This window comes from Medicago sativa, chromosome 4, assembly GCF_051527215.1.
Source record: "Medicago sativa cultivar Bolivia chromosome 4, Bolivia_mono, whole genome shotgun sequence".
NCBI classification, from domain to species: domain Eukaryota; kingdom Viridiplantae; phylum Streptophyta; class Magnoliopsida; order Fabales; family Fabaceae; genus Medicago; species Medicago sativa.
Genome location: NC_140752.1, coordinates 77,080,114 through 77,101,346, shown reverse-complemented (window position 1 = coordinate 77,101,346; position 21,233 = coordinate 77,080,114). Strand labels below are relative to the sequence as shown.

The 21,233-nt window shown below is 31.5% G+C and overlaps 2 protein-coding genes across 6 annotated transcripts; both read left to right on the top strand.

Annotated features, from left to right (window-relative positions):
* The first annotated feature begins 29 nt into the window (after positions 1 to 29).
* On the top strand, positions 30 to 2,587 carry LOC146932093 (PI-PLC X domain-containing protein At5g67130-like). 5 transcript variants are annotated; one of them, XM_085703746.1, is made up of 8 exons: positions 30 to 304; positions 383 to 448; positions 835 to 948; positions 1,046 to 1,183; positions 1,400 to 1,489; positions 1,636 to 1,939; positions 2,088 to 2,311; positions 2,392 to 2,587. In XM_085703746.1, exons 1-8 carry the CDS (start codon positions 299 to 301, stop codon positions 2,452 to 2,454), a joined length of 1,005 nt encoding a protein of 334 aa, XP_085559872.1. In that variant the 5' UTR covers positions 30 to 298; the 3' UTR covers positions 2,455 to 2,587. The 5 variants fall into 5 exon arrangements, with proteins under 5 accessions (XP_085559872.1, XP_085559875.1, XP_085559873.1 ...); XM_085703749.1 differs by having other exon boundaries at positions 34 to 304; positions 835 to 913; XM_085703747.1 differs by having other exon boundaries at positions 34 to 304; positions 835 to 921.
* Positions 2,588 to 6,048: 3,461 nt separating this feature from the next.
* On the top strand, positions 6,049 to 10,247 carry LOC146932092 (PI-PLC X domain-containing protein At5g67130-like). Its single transcript, XM_085703745.1, has 9 exons — positions 6,049 to 6,108; positions 6,192 to 6,266; positions 6,354 to 6,476; positions 6,581 to 6,718; positions 8,364 to 8,462; positions 8,567 to 8,870; positions 9,182 to 9,411; positions 9,542 to 9,628; positions 9,732 to 10,247. Exons 1-9 carry the CDS (start codon positions 6,103 to 6,105, stop codon positions 9,891 to 9,893), a joined length of 1,224 nt encoding a protein of 407 aa, XP_085559871.1. The 5' UTR covers positions 6,049 to 6,102; the 3' UTR covers positions 9,894 to 10,247.
* Positions 10,248 to 21,233: the final 10,986 nt, after the last annotated feature.

Here is a 21,233-nt window from a genome sequence, read left to right as displayed (position 1 = left end):
TATTCTAAGCTCCATAACCCTTTGGAATTGCTTAAGACAAATGTCATGGAATGGTCGGAATAAGACATCAAGAAGGCAAAAATCTCAAATTTCAGCTTCAATTGATTTAATTATAGAAAGAATTTGAGCAGAAGTAATGTAAAAGAAGTTGGATAAAATATAGAAACGTAAAATCTTGGATGTCTTCAATCATAGAAAATGAAATATTTGAATTTTCTTTCATTGCAATTCAGTACATAATCTGTATTAGTAGCTTTGGTGTTGTAATTTGTTGAACAGAATTTAATTAAAATAGCTAATGGAGGTAAGTTTGGTTAAACTTTGCATTTTGCATGCTCTACCATTGCATAAATTTTACTCTTGCATCCTTATTTTCTTGCAGAATTACCTTCTCATCGCAACTTTGATTAGTGCAAGTCTTGTATTTGGTTGCTATGTACTTGTTCAGGTAGATTATTATCATTAGAAAGTATATAAAAACTCTTCAAAAAGTTCAAGAATTTTACATATTTGAACCATAAATACATAGTGATACTACCTTCTGTTAAGAAATTTATTCTTTACTGAATTGCTTTATATTTGAACCATAAATACTAAATACATAGTACTTTATACTAATAAATATATGTGATAAACAAAGGTATCATGACTCTAAACATTTCAGAATTATATTGTAACACTTCATACTAACTCTAAAAATTTGAGATTCTAAAAACTTAATATCAAAAGTTGCAAAGAGTTAGTATATTCTCTTCATCTTCAATTCATCAGATAATCCATGATCAAAATTTTAAGTACATATTTTTGTTTCATGTGAGAAACAATTCATAACAGATTGGGGAAACATGCTCCCGCGACGTCAATGACTGTGGTACGGGGCTGCAGTGCCTGGAATGCAACTCACAAAGCCGGTGTACACGAGTCCGAACTTCAAGTCCTATTTCAAAAGTCCTTAGTCCTCATCATACATTTTTCATTTTTGTTCTATAGCTCCTAAAATAAACTTTCTATAAGATTAATTATGATAAATGATTTGTATGTGTAGGTGATGGAGCTTCCATTCAATCATTACTCATGGCTTACAACTCACAATTCTTTCGCTTCGAGGGCAGCAAACTTGAGTATAGACTCTAAAATTTCGTCGGTCATGAACCAGGAAGACTCCATTACAGATCAGCTGCGCGTACGTCAAAAGTTTTATGTATATGGAAACTATAGATTAAAATTAAAAGACTTTAGGAATCAAAATAAAGGGGAATGAAATAAATTTCTATGCATTTGAATTCAGTGACCAATCATTTTGCTAATAGGTGTCAAAAGTTCTATGTTTATAATTCTGTCTATAATTTTGCTTAGTAAAATTTTTTCTATACTTTTAATGAGCCATTTTCTGCTGCAGAATGGTGTGAGAGGAATAATGTTAGATATGCATGATTACTATGGTGACATTTGGTTGTGTCGCGGACCGTGCACAATATTTACCGCCTTTGTAAGAGATCCTTTAATTTTACTAAATGATTATGCATAGTGAATGTCTTCTAATTTCATTTGATTTGGCAAAATCTTGATTAAGTTAAGCATTTCTCTTACATTGTTTAGAACATTGAGTTTGATTTATGAGATGTTATTCAACAGCAACCTGCTATTAATGTTCTGAGAGAGATCAATACATTCCTCACACGACACCGAACTGAGATCGTCACCGTTTTCATCAAGGATCGTGTAACATCACCAAATGGTGTGAACAAGGTGTTTAATAAAGCTGGTTTGAGGAAATTCTGGTTTCCAGTATATAAAATGCCAAAGAATGATAGTGATTGGCTAACAGTTAAAAAAATGTTAAGAATGAATCATAGGCTAATTGTGTTCACTTCAAATGCAACTAAAGAAGCTTCTGAACGCATTGCCTATGAATGGAACTATGTTGTGGAAAATAAATGTGAGTTCCTTTTATTTTCTTCTAAGATCACATTACTTAGGTTTTGATTCTTATATACTGTAAGTGTAAATAATTTTACACTGTCCATCGATCATAATTGTCGGATCATTAGGGACAATTTTAATGACTTTGTGAAATTGCATTGCAGATGGAAATGATGGAATGGGAAGAGGTCATTGTTTACATAGAGCAGAATCATTTCCAATGAACACAACAACAAAGTCACTAGTCCTAATGAACTATTACAGAAATGTTCTAAATTCCAATGAAGCATGTAAGGATAACTCATCTCCATTGATTCGCAAAATGCATACTTGCTATAAAGATGCTGGTAACCGATGGCCTAACTACATTGCTGTAGACTTTTACAAGGTACAATTTTAGAACCATTTAATTTAATTTTAAGTTAGAAATTTGTACATTTTATTGAATGGAGTTGATTGTGCATTCAGAGAGGTGATGGTGGGGGAGCTCCAGAAGCATTAGATGTTGCAAATCGAAATTTGTTTGTGTGAGTTCAGTCATTTGGGAGGTGTATTATATAATATATGCAATGTATGAAACTATACTTTCATGTCGTTTTTTTGGTTACATGGGATGTAGATCTTACATGCTTAAGAACTATACGTTATATTGACGGTTTCTGTTTCTGTCCTCCACTATATATTTAGTTAATAAGCATACTTTTGTTTTGACAAAATATAATCATTTTTGTTTGTTTCGGTAATCACGTTATTGGTGCGAATTATTCAATGGTTTTGTCAGTAATTGATCTTTGTTGAAGAACATGTTCATCTATAGTGGAGTCTCTCCTATCAATCACGTAATTTTTTTTCATTCATCGAATTTAAATACGAGAAGTTGCTTAAGCATCAATACTTGTACTTGAGTAGGTTATGCTGTTTTATTATGTGGAAGTGGTGTAGTGTGATTTTAGCACAACTTGTGCTCATATAAATAAATTTGGCTTTTTAGAAAAACAAATTTCAGGAAATTTTTAAATTACAATGTGTTGAAAAAAAAAGTCATTTAATAACATGTTTTTATTAGACAACTTAATTTGTTTTTTAGACAATTTTTCCAAAACATATCACCTTATGTAGAGCTTGATTGTAGTAATTAAGAAAATTGAAAAATTAAGTATATGTAAAAACTGTTTGTAGGCCAAAGTTTAGATTAGAGCCTTCCTATTTTACCCCTTGTTATAAATTAAATTTATTTGAAGTAAAAAGACTTAAATCAACCGGTTGATATTAAATGTCAAAACTTAGCATGATTACACACATTCAATGTTTTCTTTGTAGAAAATGAATCAAATCAATTCAACTAATTCGCATCGTCTTATATTATGTTGATTTTTTTTTTTTTTTGAAAAATCTTATATTATGTTGATAATCAATAAATGTATAATTTCAAACATTTTCGATATTCGATGGTAGACTTTTTAATAATAGATGTTTACATTTTTTTCAGTTTTTTTTTTTTTTGAAGAAATACATTTTTTTCAGTTCTAATTTGCTTATGTTTTAAAAAACATAATATATGTTAAAATAAGATGATTCGATGAAATATCATATTGCTTTAAAATTCTTGTAACCAAAAAAAATATTGCTTTAAAATTCTATGAACTTTTATATGCTTTAATGCTTGATCTACTTTACTAAATTTAACAATGAGATTGATTTCATTCATCTTCTACAAAAAGTTATTGAATGTTTAAGTATACTAAGTTTCGGTTCCTCACTGTTCACTTCACAAAATTCACAACTCCGCAGACATGACTGACTTCACATGATAGATTTTCATTATTTAAACTGTCATGGAGTCTTTGCCTTTTTCATTATTTGAAAATCAATACTTGTATTAAATGATAATGCATTATATTAATTAACTCTATCATATATCTTCTGTGGTATATGCCAAAAGAGTCTTACAAGTTAAAACTAGGAAGGGACATGTTATACAAAATGATGATAATGATATGTTATACCCTAATCAGGTTATATAAGATGATTGATTTTCTTAAATGTATTGGCCAACAAGGTAGAGGAAAAAAAAGGAAGGGAATCCCATAACGTTACGTCGTGGTAATGGTCCATTATTGCCTAACTATTTATCCCAAGTTCTTTATGTGGAATATGCTTTGTTGGTGACCATGCAATTGCCGGCCTTACTTGAACTAAAAGCAATTAATTTTGGTAAATTGCCGGCCTTACTTGAACTAAAAATTCATAACATAAGTAATTTTGGTAAATGACATGCAACTTTAAGAATATATAATTAATTTTTAAAATTTTACCTTACTTTTGAAATTACCTTAATTAACTCCATTTATAAATAATATGAAAAAAATTACGATAATTGAAATTTTTTAGTAGGGAATAGCTAGAACGTAGTAGTAAAAAAGTATTGATGTCCTGAAAACGACCTATAATATCAGACAATAAAATAGTTATAGCGTGAGAATACGGGAACAAGCATACATTAGTTCTTCTGGACGGTTTAGTTTGCAAAGGTTTTCTAGTTAAAGCTCTGGCCTATGAATGAAGTAAAGCAATCTACACTATCTCATGTTTGAGAACTTGTACGTAAAGCAACTTTCTTTTTGGGGAAAAAATAATAAAAAGTTGCTTCAACAAAATGTTTTCACAAAAATTGCTTCAAGAATTAAAATTTTGAGCTTTTTTCTTTAGTTACTAATATGACATAAGCGCTTTTTATTGTTTAAAACAAATAAATATCAAACTCCAAAGGTTTAGTATAGTGGTACAGAAGACAAATCTCAAATTTGAATCTAAGAGTTTTTTTTTTTTTTTGGTTACAAAGCTGCTAAGTAAAAGAAAATAGGAAAAAAGAGAGAGAAGCAAACTACTCTCTAGTAAAAATTAGTTCCGGCTACATTCATCTTTAGAAGACTTTGAATGTCTTTTGATGGAGAAGCATGATAACAATGATCAATATTTTAAGATGTTTCAAGTTTGACCATAAAATTCGCACATTGATTTCCTTCTTTTAGAGTACGACAAAGCGTGGTATTACTCTGCTCAATCAGATCCTTTCTGTTTTGGATCAATGCTGCATAAATATGAGACTTCGTGGTTGGCACTTTGATGAGATTAATACAATGCAGTGAGTCTAAATAGCAAACAAGCTCCGTAATTTCCATTTTCCTAGCCAAAATGAGATCTTGGTAAATTGCACATAATTCAACAAGAAGAATGTCAGTTGAAATATGAACCCTAAAAATCCTGATAAATAGAAGCCTGCATTATTATGCAAAAGACCGTCATATCCAGCTCTCGTAGGGGTGCCAAGACAACTTCCGTCGACATTAAGGATTGCACTAGAGTAGTTGTTGTTATTCCACTTGATGAATCTTTCCTCAAAGATGTGATTAGGGTTGATATTGAGGCAATTTTTGAAATTTTCTACCATAGTTTGGATGTTGAAGAAGAAAAAATTAAAATTGTTAAAAAAAAAAAACTAAAGGACTAAATTGACTTTAAAAATGATAAATTTGACAAAATATTAATTTGAAATTAAAATGATTAATTCGATCCAAACTTTAAATTTAAAAGGCCTCAAAATGCATTTGACGCACAATAACATATACTTCACCATATCTCCGTGAGCATATAACATATATATTATATGTATTTGTAACATGTACGTGTCGGAATTTGAACTTCGGACTCCTCACGTATTTATCCAACAAATCTAAAAAAAATTATATATTTTCAACCATAATAAATAGGGTCTTGCTAACAAGTGCCTTAAGGGTATTGTTTAAGGAACCCAAAAAAAGAAACTATGTCTTGAAAATACAAGTTAAACACTTTTTAAAGTCATAACTGTACAATTTCCAATGCAAAAATTACTACTTTTAGATGCTTAAACAATGCCCTTAGGACACTTGTTAGCATTTTCCTAATAAATATGTATCTCTCCTAGATAACCCGGTCCACCTTAGAAGTGCACTGGTTTATTTATGCTCACACGTCTTGCTCATAGGTTTCACACCTGTGCTTCACAAATTCAAATTTCGCATTCATTTCTCCTTTCTTTATAACTGTCACATATATATTGCCATTATTACTACCTTACCTTCCAATTTACTCACTACATTTTCTCTTCATTTCATTCATTCCTCCACAAACCAAATCATGAAGGTATCTATTCTCTCTTCTTCTTCTTCTTCTTCTTCCTCTGTTCAAAAATAGAAACTTCACTTTACCTATTTTCTCTCTTGCAGAATTCAACCATTGCAACAGCAACAACAACCCTTTTCGCCATTTTGCTTTTTCTCCATTCCTCTCTTGCTCTCAAGGTACACAGTACTAACACATTTAGCACTTTTTTTTTGTTATTTTCAATAACCCTTTTTGCTTCTTTGAGCTAAAACCCTATTCTACAGCAAGGACAAATATGCTTAGCAGACAAAAACTGCAACTCTGGTTTACACTGTGAGACATGCGTCGCAAATGGAAACGTGCGACCAAGGTGCACTCGTATCCAACCAACAAACCCCACTTCAAAGGTCTCACCTTTTTTTTTCTATGTTATTGTTATGTTCATTTTGGAGTTTTCTTGTGCTATGAATGTGTTGGTACCTAACATTGTAAAGTATTGGTTTTTATATAGGTGAAGGGGTTGCCATTTAATCGGTATTCATGGTTAACAACGCATAATTCATTTGCACTTCTGGGTCAGAAATCTGCTACTGGTTCTGTGATTCTTGCTCCTACAAATCAGCAAGATACCATCACTGCTCAGCTTAATGTAATGTTCTCTTCTATCCCTTTTTTTCTTACAAAATTATGAGTTTAATTTTGATAAGATGTGATAAAAAGTTATATAATGTCAACAAATCACAACCGATCATATGTTTTAGAAGTAGTTATGATTAAAGTTAAACTTAATCGATTGTGTAGAAATCATTTACGGTGACCGACCGTGTATATGAATTAAATTCCAAAATTATTGATTATAATGTGTTCTGACCTCAAATCCACGACACCGATTTTCTTAGGTCTTGTCGTGGTTTTGTCATTTGTAAAAGATGTTTGGGTGGATAAAGGAACGTGGATGTTTATAAACTATCTTTAGCCTCGATTTTCAAGCATATAATATTTAGTTGTTTCTAGGAAAGTTTTAAATTTGAGAAAAATGAAAGTGAAAAGAATAGGAAACCTCATTGAAAATTTAAGCATATGTTAGTTAGATGATCATTCATTTGTGGTGTCTCTCATTATGTTACGTCTGAGCCTTCTTACCGAGAAAGCTAAGGTTGTGCTTTCTGAATATTGCATCAGAACACAATGTCCCCACTTTCTGTTTTTTAATTGAAAAGGTCTGAAAGTGGTTGTTAGGTTGTTGGAGAATAATAATTCACTATATATGATAGTTTAGTTCGTGAATGTGATGCATGTGTGGTTATGGGAGATTATATTTTAAATTGACTGAACAACAACTAAGATTTTTTTTACATGGTTGAATAGTTCAATTAATTAGTTAATTACTTGTTTTGTTGGATTAGTTAGAGACTTAGTATCATAGTATGAAATGGTACTATTTTCTTGTTTGAGAATGTTTGTAGTTTTTTAATGACATGTTGGGACATGTTGATGAAGACCGATTAAATAAATAACATCATCTGTTTTTGGATAATGGTATTGAAGCAATCAAATCTATAGCTAAGAAGGAAGTTTACTGGTCAAAGTTCAAACATAAGCAAAACAGAAGTTAAGACTTGTAATTTCATCATGTTCGGATAAGCAACTTAATTAAGCGTTGATAGCACATATGCTTATGCATAAGTTATTTCTAGAGCAAAAGATAAAATAAAATCAAACGGTTTCCATATAATCTATGAGTTATTTTCATAAACTATCTTTGAGAGCTTATGAAAATAAGTTGAAAACAACTTATGGATATGTTCACAAGTTGTTTTCATAATCCCAAATAATGTCACAGTACTTATGTCGCTAGATAAGCTCAAATAAGTCAAACTAAGGACCCGTTTGGATTGACTTATTTTTTAGCTTATGAATAAGTTCTCATGTGAATTCATAAGTTCTCACTAACGAAAATTGTATTTTCGTGAGCTGTTTGTTTTTTCGTAAAATATCTTGACAAACTTATGAATAATACCTAAAAGTTTATTTATTTGCATAAGTTGTTTTGCCTAAGCTCAAAATTAAGTCAATCCAAACGGTCCCAAAACAATAAAAATAACTTCATTTCATAACTTGGCCACAATCGATCACTTGGTGAGGATTATTTACATACCTCGTTACAAAGTGAAGTTATCAACCGTTAATTGTCCAATTCCTAACAGAAAGTTAAGCTATTACAACTTTTGAGGATGGATATAAATGATTTCAGTTTCTGGCACCTTAAGTTATCTTTAACATTTTTCTTTCAGAATGGTGTACGAGGATTGATGCTTGACTTGTATGACTTTGAGAATGATGTTTGGCTGTGTCACTCATTTGGTGGCCAATGCTACAACTACACAGCTTTTGTAAGTAACACGTCTTGGACACTTAGCTTGATTTCTCTGGATAAGAAATCTGGTTATACTTTTACTTCAATAATAATTAGTTATCCAAAATGTGAACAATGCAGCAACCTGCCATCAATGTTCTAAAAGAGATTCAAGCATTTCTTGAAGCAAATCCATCAGAGATTGTTACTATCATTATCGAGGATTATGTTACTTCACCAAAAGGCCTAACAAAGGTGTTTAATGCTGCTGGGCTGAGAAAATACTGGTTTCCGGTATCTCGAATGCCGAAAAATGGTGGAGACTGGCCAACGGTTGATGATATGGTCCAGAAGAACCAGCGTTTAGTAGTCTTCACTTCAAAAGCAGCTAAGGAAGCTTCCGAAGGAATCGCCTATGAGTGGCGATATTTAGTAGAAAACCAATGTAAGTACTACAAGTTCATAAAATTTAAGTTAACTATGGAATTGGTAGCCTATATACAGCACTGATACCTCGAATTGAAGGCGTATTTGGTGTCCGACACATGTCAGTGTCCAATATCAACATGATACCGACACATGCGGTTACATTCAATCACTTTCATTTTTAAAATTATTATTTGTGTCTAAGTGCCAGTGTCTGTGACGTGTCCGGTATACATATCTGTGTCATTGCTTCATAGTTAGTAACAAGATTTCAGTTGTATATTGGTAAATGGTAAATAGAGTTTGAGAGTGCAATTTTCACTTTTGCAGATGGAAATTCAAATGGAGGAATGAAGGCTGGTTCATGTCCAAATCGCGCAGAATCACCGTCTATGAACACAACGTCAAGATCATTAGTCCTAGTGAACTTCTTTAAGGATCTTCCAGATGTAACTCAATCTTGCAAGGATAATTCAGCTCCTTTGCTTGATATGGTCAACACTTGCTATCAAGCTACTGGAAAACGTTGGCCTAATTTCATTGCTGTTGATTTCTACAAGGTGGCATATTATTAATTAGCTTATGATAAACTAAAATAGCTTTTGAATTGATATTTTCAATTTATAGAGTAAGGGTATTGTGATATGCTAGTAAAAATAATCAATTTTTTCTGTCACATTGATGTTTTAGAGGAGCGATGGCGGAGGAGCTCCAGAAGCAGTTGATGTAGCTAATGGTCATCTAGTATGTGGATGCGGAAACATAGCCTCCTGCAAGGTTTGTAGCCATACTTTCAATCTCTTTTATGTTACTATCATATACTTTTTTTTGAACAGCATGTTACTATCATATACTGAATTTTGGTTTTTGATCTGCACAGGCAAACATGACATTTGCAGCATCATGTGAGTTACCTGAGGCTGAAGTAACTCCTTTCCGTGAAGCAACACTAGAATCCAGCTTTGGCATTCTAAATTGCAAGCCACTTAATTTATTGTTGTCATTTGCAACTACTATTTTTGCCATGCTCTTGGCATTGTGAAACGATTTGGGTTTAGTGCAGTAACTGCGTCACACAGTTTTCGATCTTCCTTTTCCCACTGCAGAGAATCCAGATCCTTGTTTTGGTAACACTGATTCCTTAGATTAATATACAGGGTTTTGTGTAGTGGCTTTTGTTTTTATTTATTGTAGGTGTGAGATTTGAAAGCTGTAGTTGTAATTTTACAGTCATGTTAGGTATGCAATGGGCTCACTAACTTGATGTTGTGAAATTGTCAGTGTGCGTGCACCATGTGGTGGGTGGTAAGGTATCTTATATTGTGAAAATGCACCTAAAGTAAATTCAAATGTGTCTTTAAGATCAGCCTTTTATAATATTGGAATGTTTGACATATTTTTGATACGTTGTGGTAAGATCAGCCTTTTATAATTTCTTTTTAGGTTAAATAAGTAGATGGTCCTTCTAAAAATAAAATAAGCATTTATTTTTTGAGTGTCCTTGGTGTCACTGGGTATAGATAACGATAAAATTGTTGAATAAATGGAGCTAGCAAAATTGAGGTGTTGTTTGTACATTTTTAGAAAAATCAATTGGAAAATTATTTGCAGGACACTCAATATCAAATTAATTGTAGGAGAACAATATCGTGTAGAACAATTTTTTAAAGGAATGTGTATACGGCATTTTCCAATATCAAATTTATTAAAGTTTTTTTTTTGTGGTGAAATTTATTAAACTTATTTGCTTGCTTTTGACAACAAAAAAACAAAATAAGAACTATAAATTAATTATACTCTTTGGTAAAATCCAAATGTTTAAAGGGCTTATTAGGACGATTTTGATGGCAATATTGTATTTTATTAAATTCTTTTATGTTTTTATATACCTCTGCATCACACAAGTTAAAATTCTAGTTTTAAAAGTTAGTTAGATAATCTCATTTGAAAACGGTGACATGAAAAGCGTCACAATAGATTCAATAATGTTAGAGTTGAGTGTTTTAAATTTGATAATTGATACATTCACTCAAATTAAACAAGTAGTCTTCTATCATTTCTATCATAATTTGTTCTCTTTGAATCCTATATTTTTTATTTTGAGTTTCCACTCATTGCCATAATGTATCAATGTATTAATTCATAATTGGTACATGTATAAAAATGGAATATCTTTTTGGGTATGATTTTAGATATGGTCAATGGGAGGGTGAAGCTGCTAAACCAAGAGTTTTAGACTTTACAATAAACTCTCCAAAAACAAAAATTGAACAGTAAAAAATGGAATATATTAAACAAACAGGTTACAAGCGAATTCTCAAGCACAAGGTGTGCTAGAGAATGCTCAAAAGTACATGGTTACAAGGCCAAAGTAAAGAGATAAAAGACAGGTTAGCCAATGCCCAAACAAACAAAAGTGCTCGACCACCACATATGAAAATCAGACCGAATAGAAATATTAAACGTCTTCATCCACCAAAAGAAATGTAATTTGACTTTCTCTACCAATTGATGGATGGTGCTCTCTGTATTTTTGAAGACCCGACTATTTCTTTCATTCCACACAACCCACACACAACATAACCAAATGGTTGCATAAAAGAACGATGGGTACACAATCCACCTGCAGAGTAAACAAACTGGTAAAAATGGTTTGACACTCGACAAATTAACATGGAATGTAGGCCCAAATAACTAAGCATACATTATGAATTGGAATATTATGTTTTTTCTATTAAGTGTTGATTTATATACACGTAAAATAAATTGTTTTTCTCTTTTCTTTTTATTTAAATAAGTGATTGTCACACATATTTGCTTTTCTTTGTGTGATTAGGTTGTCTTAGTGCAGTGTTGTTTTGTTCGTCGTCTTTGTGCGATGTTTTTCTTTCTCGTCTTGTTCTGTTCAGATTGTCATACCAGTTTCAATTCAGCGCAGATCAAACCAATGACTTTAGTGTCGTCAACGTTGCAAATCTAGAGGCAAGAGTATTTCAGAGACTTGAATATAGTCATATTCATAGGCTTATGTATTTTGTCGTTTTATGTTGTTAACATAGATGTTGTGAGTTTGTTCGCAGATTCATCCTATTTGTTTTTAGCGAATTTGTATTATATCGATGTACTTTATTAATATGAATAAATGAATATCGTTTTCTTTCCAAAAAAAATGAATATCGTTTATTTTTAGTCAAAATTTGATGGATGAAGGAGCTCAAAATCATGGCCAGATTTGGCAAAATTGAGCACGATTTTGAGTGTTTTTGGAGCTATTGGTTCAACCAAACTCGGGGCCAGATTTGTTAAAATCGTGGCCCGATTTTGGATAATGTTCAGTTGTTCGTATTGTGTACTATGGGGAAATCGGGGCACGATTTTCTCGGGATCTCGACACTCTATAAGGCTTTATTTTTCATGTTTTGTGTGTGGCTTAAAGAGAAAAACTTGGAAATACAAAGGAGGTAACTTTAGGGTTGAGTGTCTTTGTAGTGAGGTTCTCTTAGGTTGGGTAACATTATAAACACATTGAGTAGTGAGATTTCACCGCTGGAAGGATCAAAAGCTTTCTTTAGTGTTTTCTCTTAGGATTCATTGAGAGTATGTGTGACTTGAAAAATGGGTAGAAATTAGGTTTTGTTCTTTGGGAGCTATTATACTAATTTCTCGTAACCCCTTTGTATCACTTTCATCTTAGTGGATTGGAGAGCTGCTCTCTCCCTTCAGAGTAGGTCTTATTGGACGGAACTGTATAAATAATATTGGTGTGTTTGTTTCCTTCTTTCATTACTTATGTTTATTGTTTTGATTATGCTTGTGGTGGTGCTCACACTTAGATTTAGGTTTATTTGTTATTGTTGTTTGAGGCTCCTTGATTCATTGATTATTACTTCCGTTGCTCCACACATCATAGTTTTATTGATGTGATTTTTTTCGAATTCACAACATAAATAATAAATCGGTTTAGTTGGGTTATTGAGTGTTTGGGGCTGGTGAGGCCAATCCGTATGTGTTGGTGAGTTAGTGGTAAAAGTCAAATACTTAATTGGTATTGATTTCTTTTGACCAAAACGTAACTCGGTGGCTATGGCCTTCTTTCACATTTCATGAAATCTTGATCATATGAAATCTTGATCATGTGCAATGAAAATAATAGAATCCTCTTAATAATTATCTTGTTTTAGAAAAGAAGTATTGTTAGTAAACAATTCTCTTATGATGTAACTATGAAAACCATTTTTCCTACTTATTAGTTGCTGGCAAACGTTGGCCTCATTTCATTGCTGTTGATTTCTACAAGGTGGCAAATTATTAATTAGCTTATGATAAACTAAAACTAGCTTTTGAATTGATATTTCTCTTAGAATAATATACCGGGTTTAGTGTAGTGGCTTTTCTTTTTATTTATTGTAGGTGTGAGATTTGAAAGCTGTAGTTGTAATTTTACAATCATGTTATTGTTAGGTATGCAATGGGCTCACTAACTCGATGTTGTAAATTTATTAGTGTACCATGTGGTGGGTGGTATGGTATCTTATATGGACAAAATTTATATGCATTTTTTTTACATGTTTTTTTTGTGGTTTTTTTACATAAAATTCATTTTTTGTGATTGTAATAAACTTTGAGAAAATTGTAGATTTAAAAAATCATTGGCAATTATGAATATTTTATACGAAGAATCAATGAAAAACACCTAAAAAAAATCTTATAACTTTTATCATCCTGTATCGTTAAGAATGCACTTGAAAGTAAATTCAAAGCACATTGGGGAGACTGTTTGTTCATGAATTGTAGTAGTAAGATTTATAACATTCAAAAATTTACTAACTGCACCGTAGAAGCTCCCATTTTTTATATACATCGTAAGATCAACCTTTTACAATATCTTTTTTAACTTAAGCCAGTGTTATTAACGAAAAAATTTGGCTAAATTACATAGGAAAAATTACACTTTTAGTCCCTTAACTTTATTTTAGGTAACAGTTTAGTCCTTTATCTTTTTTTTCATTTCAATTTTGTCCTTTTGATTCATTTACATATGAATTTTTAAGCTTAAAATTCATGATTTTATTTTCTTATGGTTTTTCAGTTTTCAAATCTATGATCCTTGTCTATGTTTGCATAAGAATATTAAATTTGAAGCTTGAAAATGTATATGAAAATGGACAAAAGGACCAAATTGAAATGAAAAAAAGATAAAGGACCAAACTGTTACCTGAAATTAAGTCAAGAGGGACTAAAAGTGTAATTTTGCCAATTACATAAGAGGTCCTTTAAATTATTTAATTATTCTCTTCAAAAAAAAAATAATTATAACAAATTGGTTCTGTAAGTTTTTTTCGTATCACTTACGACCTTTAAGTTATTTAATTATAACAAGTTAGTCTTTGAAATATTTTTTTTCGTAACACTTAAGTCCTTTAAGTTATTTAATTGTAACTTTTAGGCCCCGAATAACTTGCATTTTCAAGATTTGAAATCTCGCAAATTGTTCAGTTAAATAGCTTAAAAGCCCTAATTGGTACGGAAAAAACTTAAAAGACCAACTTGTTACAAATTAATTAACTTAAATGACCTAAGTGATAAAAAAAACATAGAAGATCAATTTATTACAATTAAATAACTTAAAAACCTCTGGTGTAATTTAGCCAAAGAATTATTTTAAATAGTTTTGGATAAAGTTTTCATGAAGAACTTGTAATAAAAGAAATTTTGAAATGGTGCAATCCATCAGAGTGCTCAAGTAGACCTTATCGTGATATATCATTTTTAAGCAAATATCTCATAATTATATTTTTCAGTTTTTTAATGACTTTTTTCATTACCAATTATTCCCACTTGGGATCAGGAAGTTAATATGACATAACTCGTAAGTAAAGTCCGATCAATGCTTATTTTAGTCAGAATTCAAACTCTGACCTATTTTGAATGATTTGTCTTAATTCATTGATCACTTGAACTCAAACACATAGATATAGATGGAAGACCCTGCTAAAGTTGGAGTTAGAATATTTTCTACAAATTAAATTCATCTAACCTGGTCTATCGTCTCATGGATCGCTGGTTCTTTTAATCAAGAGAAAGAATATTAAAAAGAATATTTGATGATGTTGTGCGTGGACTATATCGTCAGTTGAAATTTGAATATTGATCATGTGCTACTACTAACATGTTGCCCAGAATTTATGATTTTACGGACTAGTTATAGGGAGCATATGTCTTCTCAAATATTGGTTAAAGTCCTTATATCATCAAATCAGACGTAAAGGCATATGATATTTAGAAGACTTCTTTCATAACTTGCTATGGTCACTATAAGCACCAATTTATGTCATATAGAGTGACAAAAACCTGTTGTATTCATGAACTATTTTTTTATTTTTTTTTGAAAGATATTCATCAACTATATGAATATCATCTTTAATTTAGACCATACTTGAATGAATTTAGAGTAAATTACAATATCTTCCCCTCAAAGATGCTTGAATTACACTCCCTTCCCCTCTTATGTTAAAATATACACTCCCCTCCCCTATTATTCAAAACATATTAGAAAATATTTCACTCCCCTCCCTTGAGAGAAACTTGAATTACATTTCCCTCCCCTCTTAAGTTAAAATCTACCCTTTAGTCCCTCAATAGTTTTTTTTTTATTTCTAATAATCTAGAAAAAAAATAATCTAACACACTTCAAAGAAAAATAGTATTGCGGGTTCATTTTAATATAATCAAATTTTGAATACATATCTTTCTTTATTTTTTATTCACAATTTCATTAACATATAGTTTTAAACCATATTATAAAATATGAAACAACCCAAAATAAAATTGAAATATTTAAAAAATTACTAAAGTCAATTAAGTATGGTTATTTAAAAGTGAATTTTATACTCTAAATTATAAAATTAATAACAAAAGATTTAAATTTAATTGTAATTGAAAGATAGTTAGGAAAGAGGCTAAGAAGGCGATGAGCGAAGCGAGAACTCAAGCATTTGAAGGATTATACCAATCTTTAGGTACCAAGGAGGGGGAGAAATCCATATACAAGCTTGCGAAGGGACGAGAATGAAAGACAAGAGACCTGGACCAAGTGAAGTGTATTAAGGACGAAGAGGGTAGAGTTTTGATGCAAGAAAGAGATATTAAGGATAGATGGAAGAAGTATTTCCACAACTTATTTAATGAAGGATATGAGATCTTACCAGACTCTAACAGGTTAGACATCAGAGAGGAGGACCGGAACTATAACTATTATCGTCGAATTCAGGAGCACGAGGTGAAAGAAGCGTTGAAAAGGATGAGTAATGACAAGGCAGTTGGGCCGGACAACATACCTATCGAAGTGTGGAAAAGTCTTGGCGATAAAGGAATTGTGTGGCTCACAAAACTTTTCAACGAGATTATGAGGACGAAGAAAATGCCAGACGAATGGAGAAGAAGCACCTTAATTTCAATTTATAAGAACAAGGGGGATATACAACATTGCTTGAATTATAGGGGAATTAAGCTAATGAGTCATACCATGAAGTTATGGGAAAGGGTAATTAAGCGAAGACGAAGAAAAGAGACTCGGGTTACGGATAACCAATTTGGTTTTATGCCTGGGAGGTCGACTATGGAAGCGATCTACTTACTTCGACGCGTGATGGAGCGATATCGGACGGATAAAAAAGACTTACACTTAGTTTTCATTGATTTAGAGAAGGCGTATGATATAGTACCTAGAGAGATTTTGTGGAAAGCCCTGGAGAAGAAAGGGGTGAGGATTGCCTATATAAGAGCTATCCAGGATATGTATGAGGGGGCTTCGACTAGTGTGAGGACGCAAGATGGGGATACCGTAGATTTTCCCATAACAATAGGACTACACCAAGGGTCAACCCTAAGTCCTTATCTTTTTACTTTAGTTTTGGATGTACTGACGGAACATATCCAAGAGTTAGCACCGAGATGTATGCTTTTTGCAGATGATGTAGTCTTGCTTGGTGAGTCGAGGGAGGAGTTAAACGGGAGGCTAGAGACTTGGAGGCAAGCCTTAGAAGCGTATGGCTTCCGCCTGAGTAGAAGCAAGACGGAGTATATGGAATGTAACTTCAGCAAAAGGAGAAGTGGGTCTACCTTGGAGGTGAAAGTTGGAGATTATATCATACCCCAAGTTACACGGTTTAGATATCTTGGGTCCATAGTACAAAATGACGGAGAAATAGAAGCTGATGTACATCATCGTATTCAAGCTGGGTGGTTGAAATGGAGAAGAGCCTCAGGTGCTTTGTGCGATAAGAAAGTACCACTTAAGCTGAAAGGAAAGTTCTATCGGACAGCAGTCAGACCGGCAATGTTGTATGGTACGGAGTGTTGGGCGGTTAAGAGCCAACACGAGAGTAACGTAAGCGTAGCGGAGATGCGGATGTTGCATTGGATGAGTGGTAGGACTAGACAGGATAGGATTAGGAATGACACCATTAGAGAGAGAGTGGGGGTAGCACCTATAGTATAAAAGTTGGTAGAAAATAGGCTTAGATGGTTTGGACATGTAGAGAGAAGACCCGTAGATGCTGTTGTAAGAAGACTGGATCAAATGGAGGAGAGTCAGGTTAAAAGAGGTAGAGGAAGACCTAAGAAAACCATTAGAGAAACCATTAGAAAAGATTTAGAGGTCAATAAGTTGGATCCAAATATGGTTTTTGATAGAACATTATGGCGTCATTTGATCCATGTAGCCGACCCCACTTAGTAGGATAAGGCTTGGTTGTTGTTGTTGTTGTAATTGACATTTAGATTATAAAGAAAGAATTTATATTTTTTAAATGTGATTCAAAATTAATATATATTATAAAAATATTTATTTATGTTAAAATAGATTAAAGTGTAATCCATATTTAATTATTAAGGGAGGGGGATATAATTCAAACATCTTATAGGGGAGGGGAGTATAAATTTTACTTTTCAATGGAGGGGAGTGTATATTTTAACATAAGAGGAGAGGGGAGTGTAATTCAAACATCTTTGAGGGGAGGGGAGTGTAATTCACTCATGAATTTATTGTTGTCTTTATTGCAATAGTTGACTTATTTTGAGAACAATGAGAAGCACAAGGAGCCTCTCAAAACGACATTGTAAGTACTATAAGACAATTTACATCATTAACAAAATTTCATTTGTCCTTCTATTAAAAAAATATCGTATTTCCTTTGAAAAAATGGTTAACTAAATGGTTCCTATAGATATCTAGAATTTTGTTTTTAGTTCCTAAAAAAAAATCAGATTTTTAGTCTTCTAATTTTTTTCTATCAGCATTTATAGTCCTTGTAAAAAAATCGTCAGCATTTTTGGTACCTAAAAAGCTAAAGAAAAATGTTATAGGGAATAAAAAGTGTGATTTTATTTTAAAGAAAATAAAAACGAAATTCAAAATATTTATAGAAATCATTTAGTTAATTAATCCTTAAAAAAATGTACGATATAAGGGAACTACCGATTCAAATTAGAGTTGGGATCTTTCCCTATTAGATAAACCCTTTTATTTGAAGATAGATAAACATAATCATGAATATAATAATATTGATTTTTAAATAATATTACTCTATTTATGCTTAATTGCAATTTTGGTCCTCCCATTTTTACCATTTTGTAGAATTGGTCTTCTTATTTTTGAATTTGACGGTTTTGACCCCTCACTCAAATATTTGGTTCAAAATACGATGATATGCCATATTTTAAATGAAGTTTTAAGAAAAAATTTCTTTCAATTCCATAGATGTTGGTCTTCTTTCATCATCATATCATAAACCACGTCATTTAAAACATATTTCACATTAATTTTTTAGTTAAAAAATATGATGAAATGACTAAAATTGACAAATTTTAAAATAGGTGACAAAATCCGCAAAATAGTAAAAATAACGGAACCAAAAATACAATTAAGCCTTATAAAAAGATTTATATCTCTAATAAAATATTCATTAAAGTTAGAACAAGAAATTCATTAAATAGAGAGATCTTAACTTAATACATTGGTAATTTGTTGTAATAAGGGCATCTCCACGGGGGATATCTAAGAAATTTTCATGTGATATTGAGTTTGTTCCTTTTTTTATTTCTTTCTGTCTATTGAAGAAATATGAGTTGGCAAAATGGAATGCATAAATTTTATGAAAATAGCTTTAATTAAGATGAGGTAACATTGAAATAAAATAAAAAAATTATGTAAAAAAATAAATATAAATTTGTGGGTTACTGTTTTTGTATAAAAAAAAAAGTGTGAGTGGTTTAAGAGTTGTATATTCTGTATATCATTATCACAAAATATGTATGAGTGTTTTTTAGAGGAAAATATGTATGAGTTATATATGTATTATCATGGGTTAATTATGTTTTTGGTCCCAACAAAATTGCGACCTTGTAAGTTTAGTCCTTACTTAATTTTAATAGCTTTTTTAATCCCTACAGAAAATTTCTGCACTCAATATTAGTCCTTACTCAATCCAGATTTGTTTAATTTATGCTTAAACTCTTAAGTTTTTCAACAATTTTTTACAGGCGTGTTAAGAACGTTATTAAAAGGTCCTCCGAAAAAAAAATCGCAAAAATTTTATTTCTACGTCCATATGTTTGTTACTTATATCTTAAACTTTTGTCATTTTAAAAAAATCATATTTAATTTATTTCATGTTAAAAAATTATAGATTTTAGTAAATGAACCTTTCATAGTGTCCTAAACTTGTATAAAAAGAATATTTAAAAAATTTAAGAGTTTAAGGATAATTAAACAAAATTTATTTTAGCAGGGACTAAAATTATAAGTAAATTTTTTTTTGTAGGGATTAAAAAAGCTATTAAAATTAAGTAAGGACTAAACTTAGAATGTCGCAATTTTATAAGGACCAAAAACATATTTAACCCTATTATCATTGTATTGTAGAAACTAGAAAACATTTGATAGTAGTGTAACTAAGTCAAAGTGAATTCCTTAAAAATAAGGGTTAAATATATTTTTGGTCCCTATAAATATACCAACTTTTCGTTTTGGTCCCTCTAAAATTTTCCTTCAACTTTTAGTCCCTATAAAATTTTCAATTACTACTTTTGGTCCCTATTTTTAAGTTAATTTTTGTATTTTTTAATGAAATTATGCAGAAATGTGTAGAATATTGTAAGAAAAATTCTCAGAAAAAAATAAATTTTTTTAACAAAACATGAATTTAATATGAATTTTTAACCGTAAAAAATGTAAAAATTCATATTAAATTCATGTTATGTTAAAAAAATCTAAGGAAAGATTCTTATAATATTATGAATTTTTCTGCAAATTTTTATTCAAAAATATGAATTCTACGTATGATTTTACTTTAAAAGAGGGACCAAAAGTGAAAAGGAAAAATTTTTAAGGGACTAAAAGTTGAACGAAAATTTTAGAGGGATTAAAACAAAAAATTTGTATATTTATAGGGACCAAAAACATATTTAACCTTAAAAATAACCATAGAGTGTGCTATAATGTGCTCTAATGAATACACGGGATAGTAGGAGTGCACGTGTTGAGCATTTGTTTAACAGAGTGGAATTGGGTTAAATTATTACTAAAAAGAATAGATTAAATTATTTGACCTATAAAGATTTGGATTAGACGAATCAAGAAAAAAGATCGAATTCTTAGGGCGAATCGCAGGGCCAACTAGGCTTTGATTAGGTTCTACACTCGTGGGTGGGACATGGTTACCAGAACAAATCACAAATGTTATGTAAAAGCGAAGTGACATGAAAGAAAGCGTCGCGTAGATTCAATAATGTTAGACTCTAGTGTTTTAAATTTGATACATTGACTCAATTGTTAAGAGCATTTCCTAATCCGTGAAATTATTTACCCGTTTCTATATTTAACAAGTACTTCTACCATAATTTATTCTCTTTGAATCATAATTTTTTACTTTGAGTTTCCATTCATTACTAATTAGATGGCAAAGCGGACTGACCCGCCCCACTTAGGACCTCCCCGTTTAAACCGCTTAAAACGGGACGAGACGAGGCGAGTCAAATTAGGTGGCCGAGTCCAAAATCTCACCCCGCTCCGATTAGTGGCGGTCAAACAAGTTTGACGGGCCGACCCGTAAAAAAAACAACATTTTTTATTGTATTTTTTTACAACTTAATTGTTACAAAAAAAAACTATGTTGTTTTTATCATAAATTGTCGAACTTAATATCATACTTAATAGCAAATAATGAAAATTTGCCAACAAAAAACAAATCCAACAACCAAAATAAATCTAAAAGGATAAAATAAGTATAAACGAAAAAATAAAAACGAGTTAAGCGGACCTGCTCGCCCCGCCACGAGGCAGCCCCGTTTTTTCAACGAGTTACGGGACGAGCCAATTATA

Coding starts and splice junctions, on each gene's coding strand:
- LOC146932092 (XM_085703745.1), top strand. Junction 6,267..6,353: donor ATTCCTCTCTTGCTCTCAAG/GTACACAGTACT, acceptor CCTATTCTACAG/CAAGGACAAATATGCTTAGC. Junction 8,871..9,181: donor ATATTTAGTAGAAAACCAAT/GTAAGTACTACA, acceptor TCACTTTTGCAG/ATGGAAATTCAAATGGAGGA.
- LOC146932093 (XM_085703746.1), top strand. Junction 449..834: donor GTTGCTATGTACTTGTTCAG/GTAGATTATTAT, acceptor AATTCATAACAG/ATTGGGGAAACATGCTCCCG. Junction 1,490..1,635: donor GCACAATATTTACCGCCTTT/GTAAGAGATCCT, acceptor GTTATTCAACAG/CAACCTGCTATTAATGTTCT.